A 25,399-nucleotide genomic window follows, 5' to 3' on the forward strand; every position below is an offset into this window, starting at 1 on the left:
GAATTTATCTCCTGTACCCAATCTCTGAAAGCAATGGGGAATGTAATTATTCTGGGCTTTGTGTTTGAGACTTTGAATTTATGCTTTTCCCCAGAAAATGCTATTTAACTTTATTTTTCCTGCTTTTGCTGCTTTAAGATGCAATGATCTGCTCTGGAATAAATCACTGGTTGAACAATATACATTATAAGCCTCATGTTCACAAATGTATACGTGTTTAGAAATAAAAATAATAACAGTAAAACCGTAGGCATGTATTATGTTCTATAAGTGACTTTGTTTCGAGTTTTAACTTTAGAATTTGACTCTAATTTAGATTAAGCAGGCTTGAGTCTGTTACTACATTATGTTGTGTTATTGGGACACTTAGACAAAGTGAACATTTGCACTTTAAAGTAGCGTAAAGTGGCAGCATTACTGCATCTTGATCTGTCGTGATTATTTTGGACTCAGGCTGGGACACTCAAGAACACTCCTGGAGTTGTCCCAAAGCCACTCCTGATTTGCTTTTTGTTCTGAAGTTAGGGTCTTTGTTCTCTTGGAAGATGGACCATCAGCACAGTTAGAGATCCAGGGTGCTCTGGAGCAGGTTTTCATTATCTCTGTACTTTGCTCTGTTCAACTTTTTCTTTGATCCTGTCTAGTCTGCTAGTCTCTGCAGCTGAAAAACAACCCCACAGAATGATGCTAAAAACATCTTGGTGCACTGGTGGAATGGTATTGTGAAGATGATGAGCAGCATCTGGTGTCCTGTAGACGTGGCGGTTAGAATTGGGGCCAGACAGTTCATTCTTGTTTTCATCAGACCAAAGAATCCCGTTTTTCATGGTCTGAAATTCCCTTTGGTGTCTCCAAGAGGGCTAGTGTGTCTTCTGGCTACTTTTCCATGAAGCCCAGATTACTGGAATGTTGCAATGGTGGTTGTCCTCCTAGAAGTTTTTCTCTGGAGGTCATTCAGAGTGATTATTGCCTTCTTGGTCGTCTCTCTTACCAAGGCCCTTCTCCCCTGCTTGCTCAGTTTGGCCAGGTGGGCAGCCATAGGAAGTTGCTCTTGTGAACCTTCAATACTGCAGAAATTGTTCTGTAACCTTCTCCAGGTCTGTGCCTCAACACAATCCTATCTCTTTTCGTGATTATTTAGAACAGTCAAAACAGGTTGAGTGTTCTGTAGTAGGATTTCTTGAGTGTAAGAGGGGCTTGCAGCACATCGCAGCTATGACAAAACATTCCTGGTTTATTTTCACATTGCAAGTCTTGCTCTACATACGCAACCACTTGCCATCTGTGCATCCATGCTCATTTCTGGATGTGCATCTCTATCTCTGGATATGGTAGTATTAGTCTTCTCATCTATCCATCCATTCATTTTATTATTCATTATTGTTTACTGAAACCTCTAAAACTAGTTTTGGGGGAGACTGAATAGCACAATAGCACTGGGAAGTAAATGGAAATTAAGAGTATCTAATGAAAAACCCACAAAAACCTAGAGAGAACATGCATGGTACACACAAGCAAAGGTCAGGCTGAGATCTGAATTCAAGAGCTGTGAGGCAAGTTAGACAACCATTCCGTATTGAAGTTTACTGTTAATGAATTCAAAGAATATTTAAAGCAAAGTGCATCTTAATTCACACGTTTTATTGGCTAACTAAAAGGATTATAATATGCAAGCTTTCAAGGCAACTCAGGCCCCTTCTTCAGGCAACATCTTGCCTGAAGAATAGGCCTGAGTTGCCTTGAAAGCTTGCATATTGTAATCTTTTTAGTTATCCAATAAAACGTGTAATTTTGTTTGACTACTCACTACATTCATAATGGCTAACACGGTACAACACCATAGTACTCTCTTAATTCATGAAACTGTGTTTGTGATTGCTCACTAAATCCTTGCAAATTTGATGATTCTGTTTTGGATTATGAGAGCTGCATTTAAACGTAACATGTAAAAAATGCATAAAGGAAAAGTTTCAGTAATGATTGTGGATTTACTTAAATGAATCATCTTCATTACTGTCATTCATTAGCAAGACATCTTGATCCTCAAACTCCTTCTCTTTAGGAAAACCTTCTTTCGTGTCCCTTGCAGAGTGTGGGCTTAGATTTAGGTGCCCTGGTTTTCATCACACCTTAACCACAAAGTTAAATGAGATGAAAAGTAAAACATTATCCAGAAATAGCAGAGATGCAATCGTCAGTTCCCCAATGTGGATACTCTCTAAGCCACAACTTGATATCCTGTCCATTAAATTCAATGAACTGGAAAGGCGAGTACACATAACCTGAATCTGAGGTATGACTGTTAGTTGTGCCGTCTTTTCTTTTCCCTGACATAGACATTCCCAGAAAGACAGACTAATGTGATATTCATAGTGTGATATTCAGCTAAGCTGAAATACACCATCTGGCTCAACCAACCCTATCACCCAGTTCTTCCATTTAACACTAAAAGCACACATTATCCAAGACACTATAATAAAATTTGGTGCCTTCAACATTTTTGGTTAAATTTCGATCACTCATATAGCCTTGACATCACAGAGCTTCTCAACTATTACTGAAATCTTAAGCACAGAAATGGGCTTGGCACAACAGATTCTTTCAGCACTGTCCCGTCATGCTTACCAGATTTAGGATTTTTTAAATGTGTTCTCTTACATCTGTCAAAAGTCTCCCTGATCAACTTCACAAATTCTCCTCACTTGCAGAGGACATCCTGGATGGCAATCCTACATTCTCTAAGTTGTTAAATACTTCACAAGAACCACTCAGTGGCTATAAAGTAAGGATTCTCCAGTTATAATAGGAATGCTACTCTCTTTATGGAACAACTCCTTGTTCTTAAGTAGGGCCTCAGGTTGCATCTATCTATCTATCTATCTATCTATCTATCTATCTATCTATCTATCTATCTATCTATCTATCTATCTATCTATCTATCTATCTATCTATCTATCTATCTATCTATCTATCTATCTATCTATCTATCTATCTATCTAATATTTTGTATTGCATCTATCTATCTATCTATCTATCTATCTATCTATCTATCTATCTATCTATCTATCTATCTATCTATCTATCTATCTATCTATCTATCAAACCTTCATGCATTTTTCAGAGTATCATATTGCCATGTAACAATCAACTGTACATTTTCATCATCGTAAAAAATGATAAAGGAAGGATTTTTTTACAGTTGAAGTCTTCTGTATGTTTAGAATGTGTGACCTATCATTAAAGAAAATGGCCTTATTCTCACACCTAGACTCTCATCTATACAACCCTTAACCATATCTGCTAACTTCTTTTCCCAATTTGGTAGTATTTTTACAACTCTAGCTGCAGTACGTCACTTAAGGTTACCAGTTCTTTTCTTTTTTTTTCTAAGGACATATCCTTTGGTGATGTACTAAACATTTAATTCTCACTGAGACTGTAGCTTAAATATTTTTTTAGGATGCTGTTTCCGAACATCATGTATTATTTTCTGCAAAACTAAGTTGTGAGACACTACAATACTGATTTATTGTCACCTTCCTCTGTAAGATCATTTCAGCTCTACACTATTAGTTTGGAGCTGTTTGTTCTAAAAAGCTCTTGGTTCCTTAGATAATTGAATAATTTATTTTCAGCCTAGGCTAGCACATATTTATCAGCCTTAGGTATGAGCCTTCCCTCCAACTAAACAACCTGAAATTGCTCTCAAGTCTAATTAATTTCCCTTTGTTCCACTCTCCTTTGTCGGTATAACTCGTTCCATTGAAAGTTCTGCTTGAATTTGGCTCCACAAGAGGCACTTGAAATCTCAGGCTGACAAGCCGAGGCATCCATCACAGCCTGAAAAGGAAGTATTGATTGTAATAAAATCAGACACCGGTATCTTCTGATGTTTCACTTGGACTATTTTCTGCTTTCTTTGTTTTAAAATGATCCCTACTGATAATGTAACAAAGAAAAATACCCTCCTGAATGAGTAAGGTTATTTTTTGTAGCTGAGTGCAATACTATTTTTACTACCACAATCATACATATGGAATTAAATTATGTTAATGTAAATCCATGAAAATTCTGTACCTCTGAGAAAATGCATTTAATTGTCACACTCAGTCTGAACACTAAGACGTATGTGTGTCACATGGATAATTGCACAAAGTATATGGTGTGAAAGCAAACCGGCAGTGCATTAGTTCATACAGTCCTCAGTATTATTAAAAGAATGCAAAATCTGTCATATACCATATCATTTTTTGAAGGCGTATCTGAACCCTTTATATACATCCATCCATCCATTATCCAACCCGCTATATCCTAACTACAGGGTCACGGGGGTCTGCTGGAGCCAATCCCAGCCAACACAGAGCACAAGGCAGGGAACAAATCCCCGGGCAGGGTGCCAGCCTACCACAGGGCACACGCACTAGGGACAATTTAGGATCGCCAATGCACCTAACTTGCATGTCTTTGGACTGTGGGAGGAAACCAGAGCACCTGGAGGAAACCCACGCAGACACGGGGAGAACATGCAAACTCCACGCAGGGAGGACCCGGGAAGTGAACCCAAATCTCCTAACTGAGAGACAGCAGCGCTACCCACTGTGCCACCCTTTATATACATGTAAATTTATATTATTTATACAGTAATCCCTCCTCGATCACAGGGGTTGCGTTCCAGAAACCCCTGCGAAAGGTGAAAATCCGTGAAGTAGAAACCATATGTTTATATGGTTATTTTTATATTGTCATGCTTGGGTCACAGATTTGCACAGAAACACAGGAGGTTGTAGAGAGACAGGAACTTTATTCAAACACTGCAAACAAACATTTGTCTCTTTTTCAAAAGTTTAAACTGTGCTCCATGACAAGACAGAGATGACAGTTCCGTCTCACAATTAAAAGAATACAAATAGAGAATGTCAGAGAGAGAGAAAAGCAAACAACTAAAAATCAATAGGGCTGTTTGGCTTTTAAGTATGCAAAGAACCGCTGGACAAAGAAGCTGCAAGGAAGGGAGCAATGCGAAGGTAGTCTTTCAGCATTTTTTAGAGGAGCGTCCGTATCCTCTAGGCCAGTGTGCGAACAGCCACTCTGCTCACACCCCCTCCGTCAGGAGCAGAGAATGTCAGAGAGAGTGAGAGAGACAGAGAAAAACAAACAATCAAAAATCAATACGTGCCATTCGAGCTTTTAAGTATGCGAAGCATGTCACTTGACAAAGCAGCCACATGTAAGCCCAGCAAGGAAGGGAGCAATGTGAAGGTAATCTTTCAGCGTTTTTTGAGGAGTGTCAGTATCCTCTAGGGGTGCGAACAGCCCCCGTGCTTACAATATATTTGAGGAGTTTTATTTAATACGTAATACGCGCTCTGGTTGGGTAGCTTCTCAGCCATCTGCCAATAGCGTCCCTTATATGAAATCAACTGGGCAAACCAACTGAGGAAGCATGTACCAGAAATTAAAAGGCCCATTGTCCGCAGAAATCTGCGAACCAGCAAAAAATCCGCAAAATATATTTAAATATGCTTACATATAAAATCCGCGATAGAGTGAAGCCGCGAATGTCGAAGCGCGATATAGCGAGGGATTACTGTAATCTTGTTTTCAGTTTCTGTTGGCCTTTCATTTCTTATTTTACAGTTATTTATACTTTGTACCGGTGTGGTGAATTTGATCTTTAAAATGTGCCCACAGCAATGGACCCTCAAACACAAGGCTACCAGTTCAAGCCCTCTTTCTGACTCATGGTATGACCTGAGCAAGTCATTTTAAGGTGCCAGTTGTAATAATGCAACTAACAATAATAAAGTATCCCACACTTGTGAAATGTCGGGTATCGGCCTAGTAGTACTTTTTACTTTTTAAATTTTTATCATACAGTATATAATGATGATTACATTTAGCATAGCACATTGCTGTATTTTGAAACTAGAATGTGGAACTGGAATTGTGATGAAATGCTGTAACCCTGATTTTTTTTACTCACTGTAAAACTTGTTTCAAGTTATACAATTCAGCTAGTAAAACCTCATACTAAGACAGAATATTAAAATTATATACTTCATATTAATAGTTAGCAGGATGACAAACCTGGTGGTAGCCTGTATTGCTCACTAAATATGTTCCCCTCAGTGGACTCACCTCGTGTAACCAACTCCGAATTTTTCCAGCTATTTGGAATCTGAATGTGTCACCTAAAATGCCATTTGTCCGCTATGAGACTCGTTTCTCTGTATGTCATTTTCATGCTTTAATGGATGGCTATACTTGGTGAGTTCACACATAATGTTTTTCTTGAATTTCCGCGTATTTCCATTGCAACACCTTTAACAATATAGAGCCGTGTGAGTAGAAATGTTTACTAGTAATGCAGTTATGGCAAGATTTACTCTTGTATCACACAGTCTTCCAATAACAACAATTAAAGGTGATGCACGTAAAATAAAAAGAAATACTTTGTTTCAGTTAATGTCAGACATTGTCTTAAAACCCACCGAGATGTGTGATCATTGGTGAAAAATAGTGACAAAATCTGTGGATCTTTTCAGCATAGGCCCTGATACTAGTTGGAATGTTATGATGCAGACAAACTTTGGTGAAGCTTATAGACCTTTCATGTCTTTGTATGATATGGATTTGCATGCCGTTATTTAGAGAATTTACATTCTTCTTGCTGAAGAGGTACTCATTTCCAAAGTTAATGCCAGAACATTCTAAAATAAGCCACTGTGAAAGATGGAAGTGCGTGGAGAGGTATTTGTGCCCCCTCAGAGTTGAAATAGGCCACTGCACGAAGTTGAGGCCAAGGAACCATCTGTAATATAAGCATCAGTTATTCGTGTATTTTCACTTGTTTTAGCATTTTTTCATATGTGCACCTTTCTTTTCCAGTGTTCCAATTAGATTGGGGATTTGAAAGTTGATTTTTATTACCATTTTATTTATGCAACCCCATTTTGAGTTTGGTCATATGACCACATTTGCCATGCTTCTCACATCACAGGATGTGACACTATAAATTTGGCATGTTACTTTATTCCTTGGTGGATATAAACCTGGAGCTGAAAGTTAAATGGAAGCAAGGGTTCACCTGCCAAGGAAGTGGAGAAGGAGGAGAGGAATGCACCAATACCATTGAGGTGGAGATGGATAGAGGAGGAGAAAGGTAGGCCAGGGACAGAATATTACATATTGTTGAGGTAGGCCCCAAAGTGGCAAGGGATTATTGTTTTATCTTTATGTAGCCTGTGCCCTTAACTTCTGTGGAACACTTTTTCCTATAAATACTGTAACAACCTGTGTGACTGGACTATGTGGTGTTTGTGGATTATTTTAAGTAATGTTTTGGCTTGAGAGCATCCCCCCACTAGTCATACTCCTCACCATTTTCTCGTTTGTCATCATATCAGGCATATTTGGACTGTTCATCCTGGGCCAGTTTGTTTTGTCTAGCATTGCTGCTTTGTTTTTATGTTTTTATTAGATGTATGAATCTTCTCACCTGTTCCTGATTTGAAGCTTATATTTCAAGATTATAAAGAGCTTCTGGGGCTCACAGATTTGTGTCTTCTGGATTTTACTGTTTAGCATTATTTTATAAGTAGCTGTTTAAGTCCGTGCTGTAAAAAGCCCAGAGTCCTAGAAACTATTGAAATCGTCAGAAAAAAAATTGAAATGTAGAGATGTGAGGTAATTGAAAGGGACTACTCTGGGCATCTCTCTCCTAGGAGGATTCATTTTGCCGACATGCACGTTTGTGCATTAGCGGCTAAGTGTCTGTCTTTCTTCGGAGGTTTCGTTTTGCCGATGTGCACGCCTCGCAGAGCCCTTAGCCCGATTCCACCTTTCACTTCCAGGCCGGACAGACACACACACTTCCACGTGTAGACGTTTATGTATAAAATAAGTAGTAGTGAGCAAAACAAGTTTTAATATGCTTGCATTTTCATGAAACTGATGCTGAAATTCGTTTTGTAGCCAATTTTGTAATTATACAGTACAAAACTCACTAAAAGGTTTTTTGGATGTAAAACAAGGAGTACAACACCCTAAAGCTTTGATGACACTCCTCTGCTTAGTTGTGGTCTTTTCTTCAGCTGTATCGCACATGTAATCTGTAGCACACTGTTAAAATCAATTCTATGTATGTGTGTGCGCTTCACATCTTTTTGGTCTCCAGGCCACAAAAAGGTCATAGCAGCGCTAGAAAAGGACCAGAGAAGAGCGACTAGGATGATTCCAGAGCTACAGGGGATGCATTATGAGAAAAGATTAAAAGAGCTGAGATTTTCAGTTTAAGCAAAAGATTAAGAGGAGACATGACTGAAGTGTTTAAAATTGTTAAGGGAATTAGTCCAAGCGGCGAAGACTCTTATTTTAAAATGGGCTTATCGAGAACATGGGGATACAGTTGGAAACCTGTTAAGGGTACATTTTGCACCATCATTAGGAAGTTTTTCATGACACAGAGAAGCACAGACATATGGAATAAGCTACCAAGTAGTGTGGTAGATAGTAGGACTTTAGAGACTTTCAAAACTCAACTTTATTTTGGAAGGATCAAGTGGGTAGGACCAGTGAGCTTTGTTGGGCTGAATGGCCTGTTCTCGTCCAGACTGTTCTAATGTTCTTAACACTACAGAGGAGTGCAGTACATTTTTTAAAATTGTGACGTGCTACATATTATCCTAATGAAGACATGGGAAAATGCACCACTGTACACATTACTGGGATTCCACCACAGGAAAACAGAACATTGAAAGTTGCTGATGCCAAAATCCTTCTGAATTGCCCCTTTGCTGCCACCATTTATGCTAGTTGAGGAAATGCACATTCTTTGATGATTTTTTTTTTGCATTAGAGATCTTTATTTAAATACTAAATTATAGGCAGATGCATGTGGAATTAAATCAGAAAAAAAACTGTTCTTGTGTGACTGGCATATATTTCATCAGAACTGAAATGCAATTTATTTTGCAAAAAATTTTGCTGAAACACTACAGATTCAATTGTGGGAAATCGCTTCACTCATCATTAAGAATGAGTTTTGTAAATCGCACTTCATGCTGGTATGGGAGTCTCTGTCCTGGCATGGACTGGTTTTGTGTCCTTCCTATCTTATACCCAAAACGTTCTTTTGGAAAGGTGAGTTGGAAACGGGTGTGACTGATGGAATACTTATATTAATTCATTGTACAAATCATATGTTTAATATACAGTTGGGTAGATTCTTGAATGAGTGAGTTTGTTTCTTAAGTGATTTGTGCTTTGCTGTTTCTAATAGTGTGAACAGTTATTGAGAGATGCCTGGATTGTGCAGGTACTGATAGATCACAGATCCTTGGTGATATAATCGATAACTTGATCGGTGGTACATGAGTGATTTGAATCACATGGTACTTGATTCTCTGAATACTAGGCTGTAGATCCAAGCATTCATTGACATAATCTATTGTAAAATATGAGACTGACAAAGATAAAGATTTGGGGAATCACCCTGGTGACACATATAATTCAAGGTTTGGAAAACAATAAAACGTGGTGCAATAATGGCAGAGGCGTCTTTTACAGATACAAGTTCCAAAGTGAACTGAACAAAGATGACAGATCCTCTGTTTATTAGTCCTTCCAGCAGGCAGAGGCAGGTCCAGGAGGCCGGACACCAGAAGTGACATCAGTGGTGGTTTACCCATCAATCTTCACACAGCGCCAACCCCTAGAGTGGTGGGAAATTACCATCACCAGAGCCCTTAATCTGTCCTCTATACACACATGCGTGGTACCTCTCAGAAAGTCCAAAGTTCTCCATAGTAAAAACATAACTTCTTTTGAATTTTATACTGCTAATATTAACTGGGGTTATGTGATTTGAACAAAGATATGCCAGCAGCCTAGCAAGAAATTCATATGTTTCTCTTTGGGGGACATTTTTGAATTGTTGAAGGGTTGCTGTTTCTCAGAATGGTACCCTAGAAGTCTAAGTGGTAGTTTTTTTCATCATCAGCAAATGTGGTGTGATCTGACATGCAGAAGCGTTCTCTTATACTTCTCTTTGACTTTCCTGACTGTTCAAGCTGAAGTAGTACAAAAGCAAAGAATGGTATTGAAAGCTTTTGGAGAATCCTTAAATACATTGTGATATATGGCCGGCAGTTTATCCTGGCCAATACCCCCACATTGCTAGATGGAGCTCTCCCTGTAACATGGAGGGGCCTCGAATTCCAGCAGGGCATCATGGACATTGGAGTTTTTCTTCACAGCTCTGCTGGATGCAGTGGGAGCCGCCAGGGGACGCTGCAGGGAGGAACAAGAATTTATATTTTCCATATAGCCCGGAAGTACTCTGTAGTCACGGGAATGGAAGAAACAAAGTACTTCCGGGCTGAAGAAAAGAAGGATTTTTTCATCTGACCCGGAAGTGCTATGAAATCACATGGACTGAGGGACAGAAGCACTTCCGGGTCAGGGACTATAAAAGGATGATGGGAAACCCCAGCAGACTGAGCCGAGTTGGGAGGGTGTGGAACGGTGCTGCTGGGAGTGGAGGATTGATTAGTGTATTGTTTAGTATTGATTTATTGAGTATTGTGGAGTGGAGGTGCTTTGTGCACAGTATTATAAAAATAAATCTAATTATTGGACTTTTACCTGGTGTCTCAACGTGTTTAGGGGTCGACAGCGCCCCCTATCTGTCACAACATTTAATTTGTATATATTTCATCTCAGTTATGTTTTTTAAGCCTAGCTAGCAATAACATTCAGGTTGTTTAGTCAAACTGTTAAATTGTGATGCCATCCACACTGTCCCATTTATTTACACCCTAAGTAGAATGTGTTTTATTCTGTGACGTATTTATTTGTATGTGGATCTTCTTTGAACATTATACTGTTTTGTCAGGCGGGACAAAGGCCTTCGCTGCTTTCTGCCATTAGCTGCAGCTAGTAATGAGACAAATGTAGATTTGAACGCCAAACAAAACTGACAACCATCATGGCGATAATGGACTGAGAGCTTGATTGCTTGCCTCATTGACAGTAACATGTAAATCAAATGTTTTTTTTCTTTGGTTATATGCTTGAAGAAAAGCACACGTGTTTATTTGTCTTAGTCTTCACACTTTATACACTTTACATCATTATTAGTATAACATGGAAAAAGTTTCTGCTTTAAGTATGTGTTCAGCATTTCTTGTCTCGCATTTCCTTTCATCCTACACTTACCCAGATCTTTGTAGACATGGAACACACATGAAATGCATGTATTCCAAATAACGCTATATTTTATTATTTTCCCTATACAACTCCAGGCACATCACACACAGATAAGGAGCCTTGGCTTGAGCTGGGAGAACTTTTCGCCTGCAAGCTGAGCTCAGCCAAGGCGGGGGTGGATGGGATAGCAGGCTGTTTGCTGCTTATGCTGATCGACACATTTACAAAACAAAAGACACCGATGGTAGAGGTGCAAAGGAATTTAAGGTGGGCTGGGATTATGAGTTTTTTTGTAGGATTCAGGGATTCCAGTGTTAATAAAACACTTAATAGAAAAATGTGATATAAAGAAAAAAATCTACGATATAAGAACCTAACATTGCAGACTAACAAGCCGTAAAATTAAATAAGGTCTCAGATTGGCAAGGATTGGTTTCTAATTATGTAATTGGATTGGAATGGAAACCTGCACCCACTCTGGCCCTCCAGGACCGACGTTACCAACCCCTGTTCTACGTTCTGGTGACTTGCGCAAGAGAAAAGATGTCCAAAGGCTGACTGGAATTTCTGTATAGCAGTCCATGTAAGGACAGGGTTAGACATGTTGGATAATCTTGTTATTATCTAATTCAAATGTTACTTTCAACAGTGAGTCCAATACCTTACCATTTTCCTCTGTAACCACAACATTCAGGTTAATTAAACATAATAAATCTCAAGGCAGATACTACTTAATTATTTCATATTGAGTTGCAAGGCCTAAATCAATAAAATAAATAAATCTATCAAATTGTTGTTCCTAAAAAATGCCATCATGAATACATGGTATCAAATAGTAAGTATTGCGTGTGAAGATAAATAAGCAAAATATTGCATGTTCCACAAAATATGCCCTACTTTTTAAATAGATAGATAGATAGATAGATAGATAGATAGATAGATAGATAGATAGATAGATAGATAGATAGATAGATAGATAGATAGATACTTTATTAATCCCAAGGGGAAATTCACATACTCCAGAAGCAGCATACTGATAAAAAACAATATTAAATTAACGAGTGATAAAAATGCAGGTATAACAGACAATAACTTTGTATAATGTTAACGTTTACCACCGAGAGGAATTGAAGAGTTGCATAGTGTGGGGGAGGAACGATCTCCTCAGTCTGTCAGTGGAGCAGGACATTGATAGCAGTCTGTCGCTGAAGCTGCTCCTCTGTCTGGAGATGATACTGTTTAGTGGATGCAGTGGATTCTCCATGATTGACAGGAGCCTGTTCAGCGCCCGTCGCTCTGCCACGGATGTCATACTGTCCAGTTCCGTACCTACAATAGAGCCTGCATTCCTCACCAGTTTGTCCAGGTTTGAGGCGTCCCTGTTCTTTATCCTGCCTCCCCTTTATGCTGCCTACCACTGCGTAGAAGAGGGCGCTCGCCACAACCGTCTGATAGAACATCTGCAGCATCTTATTGCAGATGTTGAAGGATGCCAGCCTTCTAAGGAAGTATAGTCGGCTCTGTCTTTTCTTGCACAGAGCATCAGTATTGGCAGTCCAGTCTAATTTATCATCCAGCTGCACTCCAAGGTATTTATAGGTCTGCACCCTCTGCACACAGTCACCTCTGATGATCACGGGGTCCATGAGGGGTCTGGTCCTCCTAAAATCCACCACCAGCTCCTTGGTTTTGCTGGTGTTCAGGTGTAGGTGGTTTGAGTTGCACCATTTAACAAAGTCCTTGATTAGATTTGTATACTCCTCCTCCTGCCCACTCCTGATGCAGCCCACGATAGCAGTGTCGTCAGCAAACTTTTGCATGTGGCAGGACTCTGAGTTGTATTGGAAGTCCGATGTATACAGGCTGAACAGGACCGGAGAAAGTACAGTCCCCTGCGGCGCTCCTGTGTTGCTGACCTCAATGTCAGACCTGCAGTTCCAGAGACGCACATACTGAGGTCCGTCTGTAAGATAGTCCACGATAATGATATATTTTTGAAAAAACAATGAAGAAGTGAATAATCTTTTTCAGCCCTGGCCAGAGCATCAGTCCAACACTGGATCCATTCAAACATACACATGCATACTCATGGAAGGCTGATTGAGAATCACGTCTTTAGGGATGTCGGAATGAGATGGGAAAATATGCCAACTCTTTAGTCCAGAATAGTCTCCTTCCACCACGTTTACTCTGATTAATGGGCTTGAGTATGTTATTTTCAGTTGTAAAGCTTCCAATTGCAGGGACAATTGGCTGATTTTTTTGTTTAACAAAAAAACAAAAAGCTTATTATTCCACTTTGTACAATGTCTGCATTTTACACATTTCTTACAAGATTCTTTCTCTTTTCTGCAGCTGGCGGTGAGGTGGCTTGAGCACGATTGTCGCTATCAATACACTGAAGAGCTTCTGCAATATGTGCGCTATGGACTCATGGATGTGGACACTCTTCATAATTTGGCACAGTCCCACTCTCTGGTGCGCACCAGCAAAACTGCCTCCTCATTGATCAATGAGGCCTTAGAGTACCACTGCAGCACATATGCACAGCCAATCTGGCAAACCTTACAAACAAAACCTCGTTTCCAGTCAGAAACCCTCTATATTGTCGGTGGCAAGAAAAGGGAGATCTGCAAAGTAAAAGAACTACGTTTTTTTAACCCAGTGGATCAGGAGCATGTTCACATAGCTGGAGTGTCAAATTGGAGTGAACTCGCCCCCATGCCAGTAGGAAGGAGTCATCACTGTGTGGCTGTCATGGGGGATTTTCTTTTTGTCGCTGGAGGGGAGGCAGAACATGCGACTGGCCGCTCATGTGCTGTAAGGACTGCTTGCCGCTATGACCCACGGAGTAATAAGTGGACTGAGATTGCTCAGATGAAAAATTGTCGGGAGCACTTTGTTCTTGGGACGCTTGACAAATACTTGTATGCAGTGGGAGGACGAAATGAACTACGCCAGGTCTTGCCTACAGTTGAGAGGTACTGCCCCAAGAAAAACAAGTGGACCTTTGTGCAGTCATTTGACAGGTCACTGTCTTGCCATGCCGGGTGTGTTTCAGATGGCCTTCTCTGGATATCTGGTAAGAACAATTTCTCTTAAGATGTTTTTGAGTAGAAAAGCACATATGTACCATTACACTAACATTGGCAGATTGTGTGTTTAGCTTACACTGTAGCACTATACAACATGATGCAAAAATGTCTAGCATTCATCACATTTACATGTGGGACCCTGGCTTTGAATTCTAGCCAAGCACTTATGTAAATGTGGTTGCTTTAGTAAGGGAATATTTTAATGATCTGTCAGAATTAACACTGGAAAACCTTGAAGTTACTTTTAATTTATTTGAAGGGTGTGACAAATGTTATGAAACAATATAACAACAAAATGTCAAAAATTGTGTGCAGCATAGGTTTCTAAAAATATAGCTCTTTGGAGCCATATTGTTTAAATATCCTCTCCAGAGGATGCCAGTTTATATCTTCTCAATATGGAAATGTTACCTTGCATTTTAGAATATACTCTAAGTAAGGGAAACAGTCACACTAAAATCACAGACACATAGTAAGTATTTGGTATTTTTTAATAGCGAACACCATTAAAAGCAGAGTGTGGCCTGTAGGGGATGTCACTGAGCCCCAAAACCCCAGACACAACAACTCACAGACAGTCTGGGTTCAAGTGAAGGCATTTTTATTAAACACAGATCTTGTTTCTCCAATCACAGCAATGCAATCCTTTTTTTCCATTCTCCCTTTTCTAATCCCTCCTTTACTCCTCCTTCTCTTTGCTCTTTGGTCCTATGAACAGTTCTCTGCTTTTTTGCATTGCTGACTTCTTCATACATGAAACTGATCACAAACCTCTGGTGCCTGTAATAAACAACAAGGATCTGAATGCAGTGTGACCGAGATCATAGACGCCTTTAATAAGGATTTATTGCCATAAATGTGCCAACTTCTCATAACTGCATGAGCACACACACTCACGGAGATCGAGCCGGCCATTCAATTATTTATTTATTTAAAAATGGCCCATCAATTTCTTAGCCGCAGATGCACTGTCAACACACATCCTACACTTTATGGACAAAAGTATTGGGATGCCTGACCATTACACCAACAGGGACTTTAATGACATTGTATTCAAATACATTTAATATGGAGTTGGTCCCCCCTTTGCAGCTATAATCGCTTCCACTCTTTTTGTTTCTGTGAGAATTTGTGCCCATTCATTCTGTAGAGCATTTATGAGGTCAGGCACTGATGTTGGACGAGAAGGCCTGGCTCACAATCACATCTGTGAGTATGGTGAGAAATACTACCATAACATCACTGAATATTTTTTACGCTACTTGGAGATTGTACATCTTAAAAATCTAAAAAATGAAGCCACATGTAAGTGTTTGAAAAACATCTTTATGAGAAGGAAATTACCTGATCAACTGGTAGAGGACAGTGGAGGATAATTTTCTAAGAAATATGACTTGTGTTCTATTACTACCAGCCAATAACACTTCATTCATTCAAACACAGAGGCAGCAAAGGCAGCCAAGGAAACCCTGAGGCAGAAAGATACTGTATATTTGTCATACTGGTGAGCTGCAGGTCAACGCTGCTTTAACCAACAATCACGAGTTCTGCATGGCTCTGTGATGGTGTGGGTTGGCTCCACACTACCAGGTCCTTCTGGGAAGCCTCTTGAACCTGAAGGATGAGCCAGCGGATGAGGAACCAACACACAAACATAGCTAGGGGTAGGTGAAACAGTGCCGGTGCTTTTACTAAAACAATCAAAAACAGTGTCCAAATAGACAGTGTAGTGCAAAAAGTGTTCAATAACTAAATAAATGATGAGGTTAAAAATCCCAATAAATAAGTTTGGGGCCTTCCTTTAAAACTGATGTCTCTCCATCTTACCCTGATGAGGCCCCACAGCGTAGAGAAATGTCCATCCAACAGGCACAGATAACCTTTTATTCCAGCCTGTGTCCCCGCTGCCAATCCCACAGCCTTTCACAGGGAGCCACAGAGCCCTGCTCTGCTCGCACCACTGATGATTATTGGCTCCTCACAGTGAGAGCACACCCTGAGCATACTTGTCTCTCCTGCTCCATAGTCGCTCAACAAGAGCGATCCCTCAGCCCCCTCCTGAGCGCCAGCTACATGCTCCTTCCTGGGGCTCGCCTTCCCATCTGCCTGCTTCCTCCTGTCTTGCACTGGCTGTTGCTCACTCCTGCCTTTTTCTCTCTCCTTCCTTTAACCTCCCTTTTCTTTCTTTATTTCTTCTTCCTTGAGACAGACTGCACCCTCAAATGCAGGTGCATCTCACCCCAGTTACCTCACCAACTTCTCATAGCTGCATGAGCACACACACTCACGGAGATTGAGCCGGCCATTCAATTATTTATTTATTCAAAAATGGCCCATCAATTTCTTAGCCGCAGTCCCACTATTCCACAGGCTCATGCTTGGACACCAGATTAAAACAACTGTGTCCACATTGGAGAGGACTGTAACTTCAAAATGGCCAGACCTTAAGCTGTCCAGAAAAAGAGGTGAAGGAGCTAAAAGGTGCAACAAATGTGAATATGGCAGGCGCATTCCTCGAGAAAAGGTTACAGTAAATCTTGATGGAGAAACTTGCTGAACTGACACAGTAATTGTGGTTGAAAAGCATTTAATGCCTCAATCACACTATCAAAACAGAACAAGTCCTCCTCTGTCAAAGTAGGTGCCACTTTTGTCCACTTCCACCCTCAGAATCTCAACTTATTCATGTAGTAGAAGTCAAAAGGACAAAAAACTGGAGATGCTTCCAGGATTATTTCCACAGTTTCTTGAAAAGTTTAAAGGCTTTGCAGCTAATACATAGCTTGCTACCTTAGGCAGAAAAATCCTCAGCAGCTACAGAGATGACTGACAGTATACTCGGAAAACCCTCAAGTTAAGGATGTATTGTAGAACAGAAGAAAAAATATATATTGACAAGTCAGTTTATTACATTTATTAAGTTGCTAAATTGTTTTATTGTGTGTGTTTGAAAAAAATAAAAACGCTCAGAAGAAATAGGCATGTAACATGATGAAATGAGACTTGATGTAGTGCCTGATGTGTACTGTTACTTACTTTGTGTATGCAAGTGTGCTGTACAATAACACCAAAAGACAAATCTGCATCACAAGCTCTATGCTTCATTCTCCTGTATTGTGTAACATTACTTAAAATGAAGTTCAGTTTGCTTACCTTGAAATGACATCCTTTTCTTTTCTGCAAACAAACCTCTTAACAGTTTTATGCTGGCTATGATGCATGCATCATCTAAGTCCTCTAAAATTTAAACTCAGAAACTCGCTGTTTTACATGTATTGAAATTTGCACATTCTTTTTTACAAGGGGAATTGGCTTAAGTAACTTTTTTAGGGCCACAGTAAGTCAGTGATGGCAAATAAACAATCATCCTTATGATTTACAGCCATTGTGTGATAAAAAAAACCTTTTTTTGAACCAGGTTGTGTTTGGGGTTTGAGACTCTGTGGAGCCTCCCTTCAGGTCTCAAAAGAGAGAGATAAAGAAAGTTAGAATAGTATTACATATGATGCATAGTACAGTTTTTCACAGTATTTAATCAGTCATACTGTACATATATAAAGTTTAAAATGCATGTAAGAACAATAAAAATACTGCAGAATAGTCAATAAGAAGTGTGGCCTAGTGGCCTAGGGTGAAAGTTCGGGTGACTTTATGCAAGTAATGAATCTTGCCTGCGTTCTAAATATAACAAAAAAAATCTTATATATATATATATATATATATATATATATATATATATATATATATATATATATATATATATATATATATATATATATATATATATAATCTTCATTTGGATCTTGATCTTTGTTTGTGCGCGAATGAATTAGAAGAAGAAGCACTAGATGGCAGTAGAGAGACAACTAAAACATAGGCATTGCATTAAGAATCTCCTCCAGGCTTATACTACTGAAGACTGTAGTACTCCAGTCACACCTCAAAACACAGACATTCAAACTAAACAAATTGCTGTGCTTTAAATTAACTAATCTTTATATATAATCTACATTTGGAACTTGATCTTTGTTTGTCCGCAAATTCATGTTCCCCTGACACTGCCTTGTGTGGTGTTCCTGCTGTGTTCAGTAGAGGGCAGTAGTGATGGAGGAGGAGAGGAAGTGAGGGGGAGGATCGTTGGATAAGGTTGGAGTGTGGTTATTAAAGAGGATTGAAGTAAAGGAGACTACGTGCTGTTTGTACTGGCTGAATACACAACACCTTGGTTGTTACTTTTGTTTACAAACACTGTCGATACCACTCTTTGTGTTTAGATCTGGCGTAGACACCCTGCTTTGTGTTTAGATCTGGTGTTGACACCTGCTTCATTGTCGAGACTGTGGTTTTTTTGTGTTTCTATCGACCGTCATGGGCAGCACTTCGTCCAAATTGAATGTTCACCCACTTCTTGGAGTCGGCAGTCAGAGTATATAAGTCGGACACACTTCTGTGATTTTCCATTAGTCGGCGCTGGGAGTTCAAGAAAGAAGCATTGGTTCTTCCTTACTCTTTGGATTGCCACAAAGCAACCTGCGAGATTGGAGAAACGTTGAGAAGAGATCGTGAGAGGAAACGACAGCGTCATGAAAACGAGACGGACTGTGAACGGAGAGAAGCAGAAATGCTCCTCCACCACCACATAATTACTATTCAGACAGTGATTCCGAGTAGGCCGTTCCTATCGAATCAATGTCCAAGGGTTTTGTTTTGTAATTTTGTTTCGCTTATAAAAAATCATAATGCTATGCGATGAAGGGCCCAGTTCACGACTGGCAGCCGCGTTTAAACAGGGAGCCCTTCACAGACAACTTTAACACGCGCAACATAGTTGGGCGCACATGGCTAGTATATATATATATATATATATATATATATATATATATATATATATATATATATACAGTGGTGTGAAAAACTATTTGCCCCCTTCCTGATTTCTTATTCTTTTGCATGTTTGTCACACAAAATGTTTCTGATCATCAAACACATTTAACCATTAGTCAAATATAACACAAGTAAACACAAAATGCAGTTTGTAAATGGTGGTTTTTATTATTTAGGGAGAAAAAAAAATCCAAACCTACATGGCCCTGTGTGAAAAAGTAATTGCCCCCCTGAACCTAATAACTGGTTGGGCCACCCTTAGCAGCAATAACTGCAATCAAGCGTTTGCGATAACTTGCAATGAGTCTTTTACAGCGCTCTGGAGGAATTTTGGCCCACTCATCTTTGCAAAATTGTTGTAATTCAGCTTTATTTGAGGGTTTTCTAGCATGAACCGCCTTTTTAAGGTCATGCCATAGCATCTCAATTGGATTCAGGCCAGGACTTTGACTAGGCCACTCCAAAGTCTTCATTTTGTTTTTCTTCAGCCATTCAGAGGTGGATTTGCTGGTGTGTTTTGGGTCATTGTCCTGTTGCAGCACCCAAGATCGCTTCAGCTTGAGTTGACGAACAGATGGCCGGACATTCTCCTTCAGGATTTTTTGGTAGACAGTAGAATTCATGGTTCCATCTATCACAGCAAGCCTTCCAGGTCCTGAAGCAGCAAAACAACCCCAGACCATCACACTACCACCACCATATTTTACTGTTGGTATGATGTTCTTTTTCTGAAATGCTGTGTTCCTTTTACGCCAGACGTAACGGGACATTTGCCTTCCAAAAAGTTCAACTTTTGTCTCATCAGTGCACAAGGTATTTTCCCAAAAGTCTTGGCAATCATTGAGATGTTTCTTAGCAAAATTGAGACGAGCCCTAATGTTCTTTTTGCTTAACAGTGGTTTGCGTCTTGGAAATCTGCCATGCAGGCCGTTTTTGCCCAGTCTCTTTCTTATGGTGGAGTCGTGAACACTGACCTTAATTGAGGCAAGTGAGGCCTGCAGTTCTTTAGACGTTGTCCTGGGGTCTTTTGTGACCTCTCGGATGAGTCGTCTCTGCGCTCTTGGGGTAATTTTGGTCGGCCGGCCACTCCTGGGAAGGTTCACCACTGTTCCATGTTTTTGCCATTTGTGGATAATGGCTCTCACTGTGGTTCGCTGGAGTCTCAAAGCTTTAGAAATGGCTTTATAACCTTTACCAGACTGATAGATCTCAATTACTTCTGTTCTCATTTGTTCCTGAATTTCTTTGGATCTTGGCATGATGTCTAGCTTTTGAGGTGCTTTTGGTCTACTTCTCTGTGTCAGGCAGCTCCTATTTAAGTGATTTCTTGATTGAAACAGGTGTGGCAGTAATCAGGCCTGGGGGTGGCTACGGAAATTGAACTCAGGTGTGATACACCACAGTTAGGTTATTTTTTAACAACACTTTAACAAGGGGGCAATTACTTTTTCACACAGGGCTATGTAGGTTTGGATTTTTTTTCTCCCTAAATAATAAAAACCATCATTTAAAAACTGCATTTTGTGTTTACTTGTGTTATATTTGACTAATGGTTAAATGTGTTTGATGATCAAAAACATTGTGTGACAAACATGCAAAAGAATAAGAAATCAGGAAGGGGGCAAATAGTTTTTCACACCACTGTATATATAGTTGAGGGACTGCCGGGATGCCCCTTTGGCATTGAATCCGGGGGAGCAGATATGGACTGCACACTATGTCCCCCAAACGCTTCGTGGAAGCCCTCCTGAGTAACATCGGGGCCACAATCATGGAACATCGGAGCTCAGCCCTGTTGGGCTTTGTGGCCACCACCAGGGGGAGCTGCAAGGCTTCCTGAGCCCGTGTGGGCAGTGATGCAGCCACACCCGGAATTGCAGCCTGAATTAGGTCAGTCATCACCTGGAGCACTTCTGGGTGGGCTATAAGTGAAGCCTGTAGCCACTACTCGAGGTGCCAGAGTTGGGAGGAGGAGGACGAAGCCGCCTGGGAGGATTGGAGGAAGAAATTTTAGTTGTGCTTTCTGTTTTGCTTTTGCGTGCTTGTGGGACTGTGTTGTGCCTGTGGGAAATGGGGAAGGCGTTTCCCACATGGTGAAGAAGAAAAATAAAATCTTTTCTTTAGTTTGTACACGTGCCTCGGTTGTCAGTCTGTGTCAGGCGCCTATATAACGCATTATCACAATATATATATATATATATATATATATATATATTTCTAAACAATTTTGGAACTCCCCCCAATGATATGACTCGCTGAAGACAATCGCCACGTCTGTGCAAGACAGCTTATCAGTTGCCAGGGCAACCACAGGCTCCCAGCGCTGTAGCAGCTCACAGCAAAAGTAAATCCGAGCTGACCGCGTTCACACTATAAGCGCCTGTCATCGATGGGTGATGCAAGGAACATTATAAATGCAGGGAACAGTATTACTTGGCCACTAAGCTGGCCACGACCCTGCCTGATTGCTGTATCTGTGTATAGGAGAGTGGTAGATCCCGCTACAATAAATAACCATGCTGTTCCTATTTCAAGCTGAGTAAAGTTGGGGTGCAAGACAGGGACTCACACGTCACAATGTGAGTCGCAGAAGGCTGGGGGACGGACCCAGCCGGGACACCTGGAAGGACCGAGAGGTAGCGCATTAGTCCTCTGGGCCACAAGGGGGCAACCACCCTGGGTCGGAAGAGGGCTACGTATGGGGAGCAGGGAGGCTCAAGTCTGTTGTGGCCCATGCCCACCGCCTGGCGGCGCCCCAAGCCTCATGGAGCCTTGGACACATTTACTTCTGCCACACCTATGGACGATGATCCTTCCAGGGACACCCGGAGTGCTTCCAGGTGCTCTCGTGACACTTCCGCGACAGAGGAGCGGCAGCAGGTCTCGTCAACCCCTCGGGAAAAGGGAGAAGATGGCGGCGGACCGGAAGTCCATCCCCGTGACAGGCAAGGGATTGGACGGTGTGTCTTGCGTGCCCGCCGATGACTGGATAGAGGCGGGACCAAGGAACATCCATCCCGAGCAGGGGGAGGGCCGGAGAAATCCCGGAAGAGAGCTCCAGGGAGCGATTAGGACCGACGAACTGGTAAGTCCTTCGCCAGCTAACGTTCCCTTTGTGCCTGTGGCTCAGCGTGAGCCGGAGTATTCTCTTCAGTCCATCGAGTCCGTATTACAGGTGATGCACGACCTTCGAGACTGTTTAGTCGAGCTGAAGAGGACGGCGATCGCGTCACATCAGGGGGAGGAGCAACGTGGTGCCGGAATCTCTGGCCAAAGGATCGTGGCGGCGCAGGTGAGTAGGACTTGCGCCGTAAATAAAAATGGAGAAGCGAGCGAATGTTTCCCGGTATCGTGCAGTTCCGGTGAACGAGTAGCCGCAGCTCCGACAGTGGAGGCGACAAGAAGGGCTGATCGCCTGGGAGGGGTGGTGCCTAGACGCCGGCTGATGAGTGCAGGCACCAGCATCAGCTGCAGGTCGATCCACACGGGTGCAGACGGCGAGGGGTCTCTTCCTTTCCCACAGGGAGACTCAAGCCGTCAGGACACCCCAGAAGAAAGGGGAGGGCCCGAGGAATGAAGCCAGGTCATCCCACAGAGTGAGACGTGAGCCCGTGAGCTCACGTACGGAGACAGGCAGACCTCTGCGGGTGCAGAGGGAAGCCCCAAAGTTAGCGAGGATGTCTGGAGGGCGAGTGGTCCCATCAAAAGGGGCACGGAACCCACGAAGGGGGTGCCGGAAAGGACCACCAGTAGGACCCGCTTCGTTGGGAACCTGCCCAGATGAGTCTTTGCTGGCGATGGGGCAGTGTCGCAGGAGGCTGGGGGATGGACCCCGCCGGGACGCCTGGAAGGACCGAGAGGTAGCGCATTAGTCCTCCGGGCCACGAGGGGGCAACCGCCCTAGGTCGGAAGAGAGCTAAGGAAGGGGAGCAGAGAAACCAAGCCCGTTGGGGCCCGTGCCCACCACCAGGCGGTGCACCGAGCCTCATGGAGCCCGGGACACATTTACTTCCGCCACCCCTATGGACGATGATTCTTCCAGGGACACCCGGAGTGCTTCCGGGTGCTCTACTGACGCTTCCGCTACACCAGGAAGTAACGTCAGGCAGAGCACCTGGAGCTCATCCGGGTGAGAATAAAAGAGGCTGCCTCCCTCCAATCAGGGAGCTGGAGTCGGGAGCAGGAGCAGGACGAAGTTCCTGTGGAGAGAGGACAGGTGGCCCATGGACAGAGAGAGAAAGGCCCGGAGTAACGGTGATTGGTGCAAGGAGCACAGTGTGCTATGCGGGACTGTGTTGTGATGGTATTGAAAGAGCAGAAAATAAACGAAAGTTTTATAAAGATGTGGTGTCTGCCTGATGGTGTCCGGGCAAGTCTTACAAAATATATATATACTGTATATGTATTATGTATGTATATTATTATGTATGTATACTGTATATGTATTATGTATATACATTTCTGTTTAAAATAAAACAGTTACCTGCAGAGCATGTTATATAATTGATTGTTTTACTCATTGTGTAATAGATTGCAATCAAACCATTAAATTTTAAGGGGATTATTTAAACATTTTTTATCTTAATTAAATATGTTTTGTTTTATTTTCCTGCAACTCAGTTTTTATTTTATTTTATTTTATTTTTTTTGGAAGTGTAAAATCAATATGAAGTGCTCATGCGACTTCAGGTTTGTGGATACCCAGAGCGGGAGTGTTTGTGCGGTTTGGCTGACCCTTGCAGTCCACAGGCTCACACTCCAGTTTGGTAGCTACTGAATGCTGATCCCAGCCGGGGACCAGATGTTTGAGAGAGCAGTTTCCTCAGGCTTATCTCACTATTTTTGCCAACCCACATAGGGAGGTCAAGAGTAAACCGGTGCAACTAGTCCATTACCATCTGGTAACACATAAGTATCTGCTGTTAAGGGAGCTGATGTACAGAGGTCCATGTTATTCATTTTGACAGTATGTAACTCTTATAAACTTTGGAGTATTTTACATATACTGCCTGTTGCAATGCAGTCAATAATGTCCAATCCTGCCAAAAGCTGTTTAAAACTGCCAGATGCCTGCCTAATGTTTTCCTGCACAAAAAACTGATGTTTAACTTTGACACTTTTGAGCATAATAGTGAACTTCTGCAGTCCTTGAATAAGTTCTTAATATTCAGTCTGTGTGGGTCAAAAATAATCATTTCATTTGCATACCCTTATTCAAGTTAATAGAATAATTTATAAAATATTTTGTATGTTTATACATTTTTCTAAAAATTATAATTCAACTTTTATACTGTATATCATTGTAGTTATTTCCTATACAAATTCTTATACAGTATTCACAAAAAACTAAATGTTGCATTTGCATTTAAATATTTCAGTTATCCAATGAAGTCATTGTTGCCTTGTTAATGTTTTCTGAAATCCATTAGTTTATGATATACAATGCATCCGGAAAGTATTCACAGCGCATCACTTTTTCCACATTTTGTAATGTTACAGCCTTATTCCAAAATGGATTAAATTCATTTTTTTCCCTTAGAATTCTACACACAACACCCCATAATGACAACATGAAAAAAGTTTACTTGAGGTTTTTGCAAATTTATCCATCCATCCATTTTCCAACCCACTATATTCCTAACTACAGGGTCACGGGGGTCTGCTGGAGCCAATCCCAGCCAACACAGGGCACAAGGCAGGAACCAATCCCGGGCAGGGTGCCAACCCACTGCAGGACACACACAAACACACCCACACACCAAGCACACACTAGGGCCAATTTAGAATCGCCAATCCACCTAACCTGCATGTCTTTGGACTGTGGGAGGAAACCGGAGTGCCCGGAGGAAACCCACGCAGACACGGGGAGAACATGCAAACTCCACGCAGTGAGGACCCGGGAAGCGAACCCAGGTCCCCAGATCTCCCAACTGCGAGGCAGCAGCACTACCCACTGCGCCACCGTGCCGCCCCAGCAAATTTATTAAAAATAAAAAAATTGAGAAAGCACATGTACATAAGTATTCACAAACTTTGCCGTGAAGCTCGAAATTGAGCTCAGGTGCATCCTGTTTCCCCTGATCATCCTTGAGATGTTTGTGCAGCTTAATTGGAGTCCACCTGTTGTAAATTCAGTTGGTTGGACATGATTTGGAAAGGCAGACACCTGTCTGTATAAGGTCCCACAGTTGACAGTTCATGTCAGAGCACAA

The 25,399-nt window shown here is 41.5% G+C and overlaps 1 protein-coding gene across 1 annotated transcript in view; it reads left to right on the forward strand.

The window, feature by feature from the left end:
- The window catches only part of klhl32 (kelch-like family member 32), a 369,033-nt gene that overhangs the window by 267,220 nt on the left and 76,414 nt on the right, over nt 1-25,399 (forward strand). The window contains exon 7 of the mRNA XM_028797833.2: nt 13,564-14,290. Coding sequence (XP_028653666.1) covers nt 13,564-14,290 — 727 coding nt within the window. The remainder of the gene's footprint in view (nt 1-13,563; nt 14,291-25,399) is intronic.

Source organism: Erpetoichthys calabaricus, chromosome 3, assembly GCF_900747795.2.
Source record: "Erpetoichthys calabaricus chromosome 3, fErpCal1.3, whole genome shotgun sequence".
In the NCBI taxonomy this organism is placed as follows: Eukaryota; Metazoa; Chordata; class Cladistia; order Polypteriformes; family Polypteridae; genus Erpetoichthys; species Erpetoichthys calabaricus.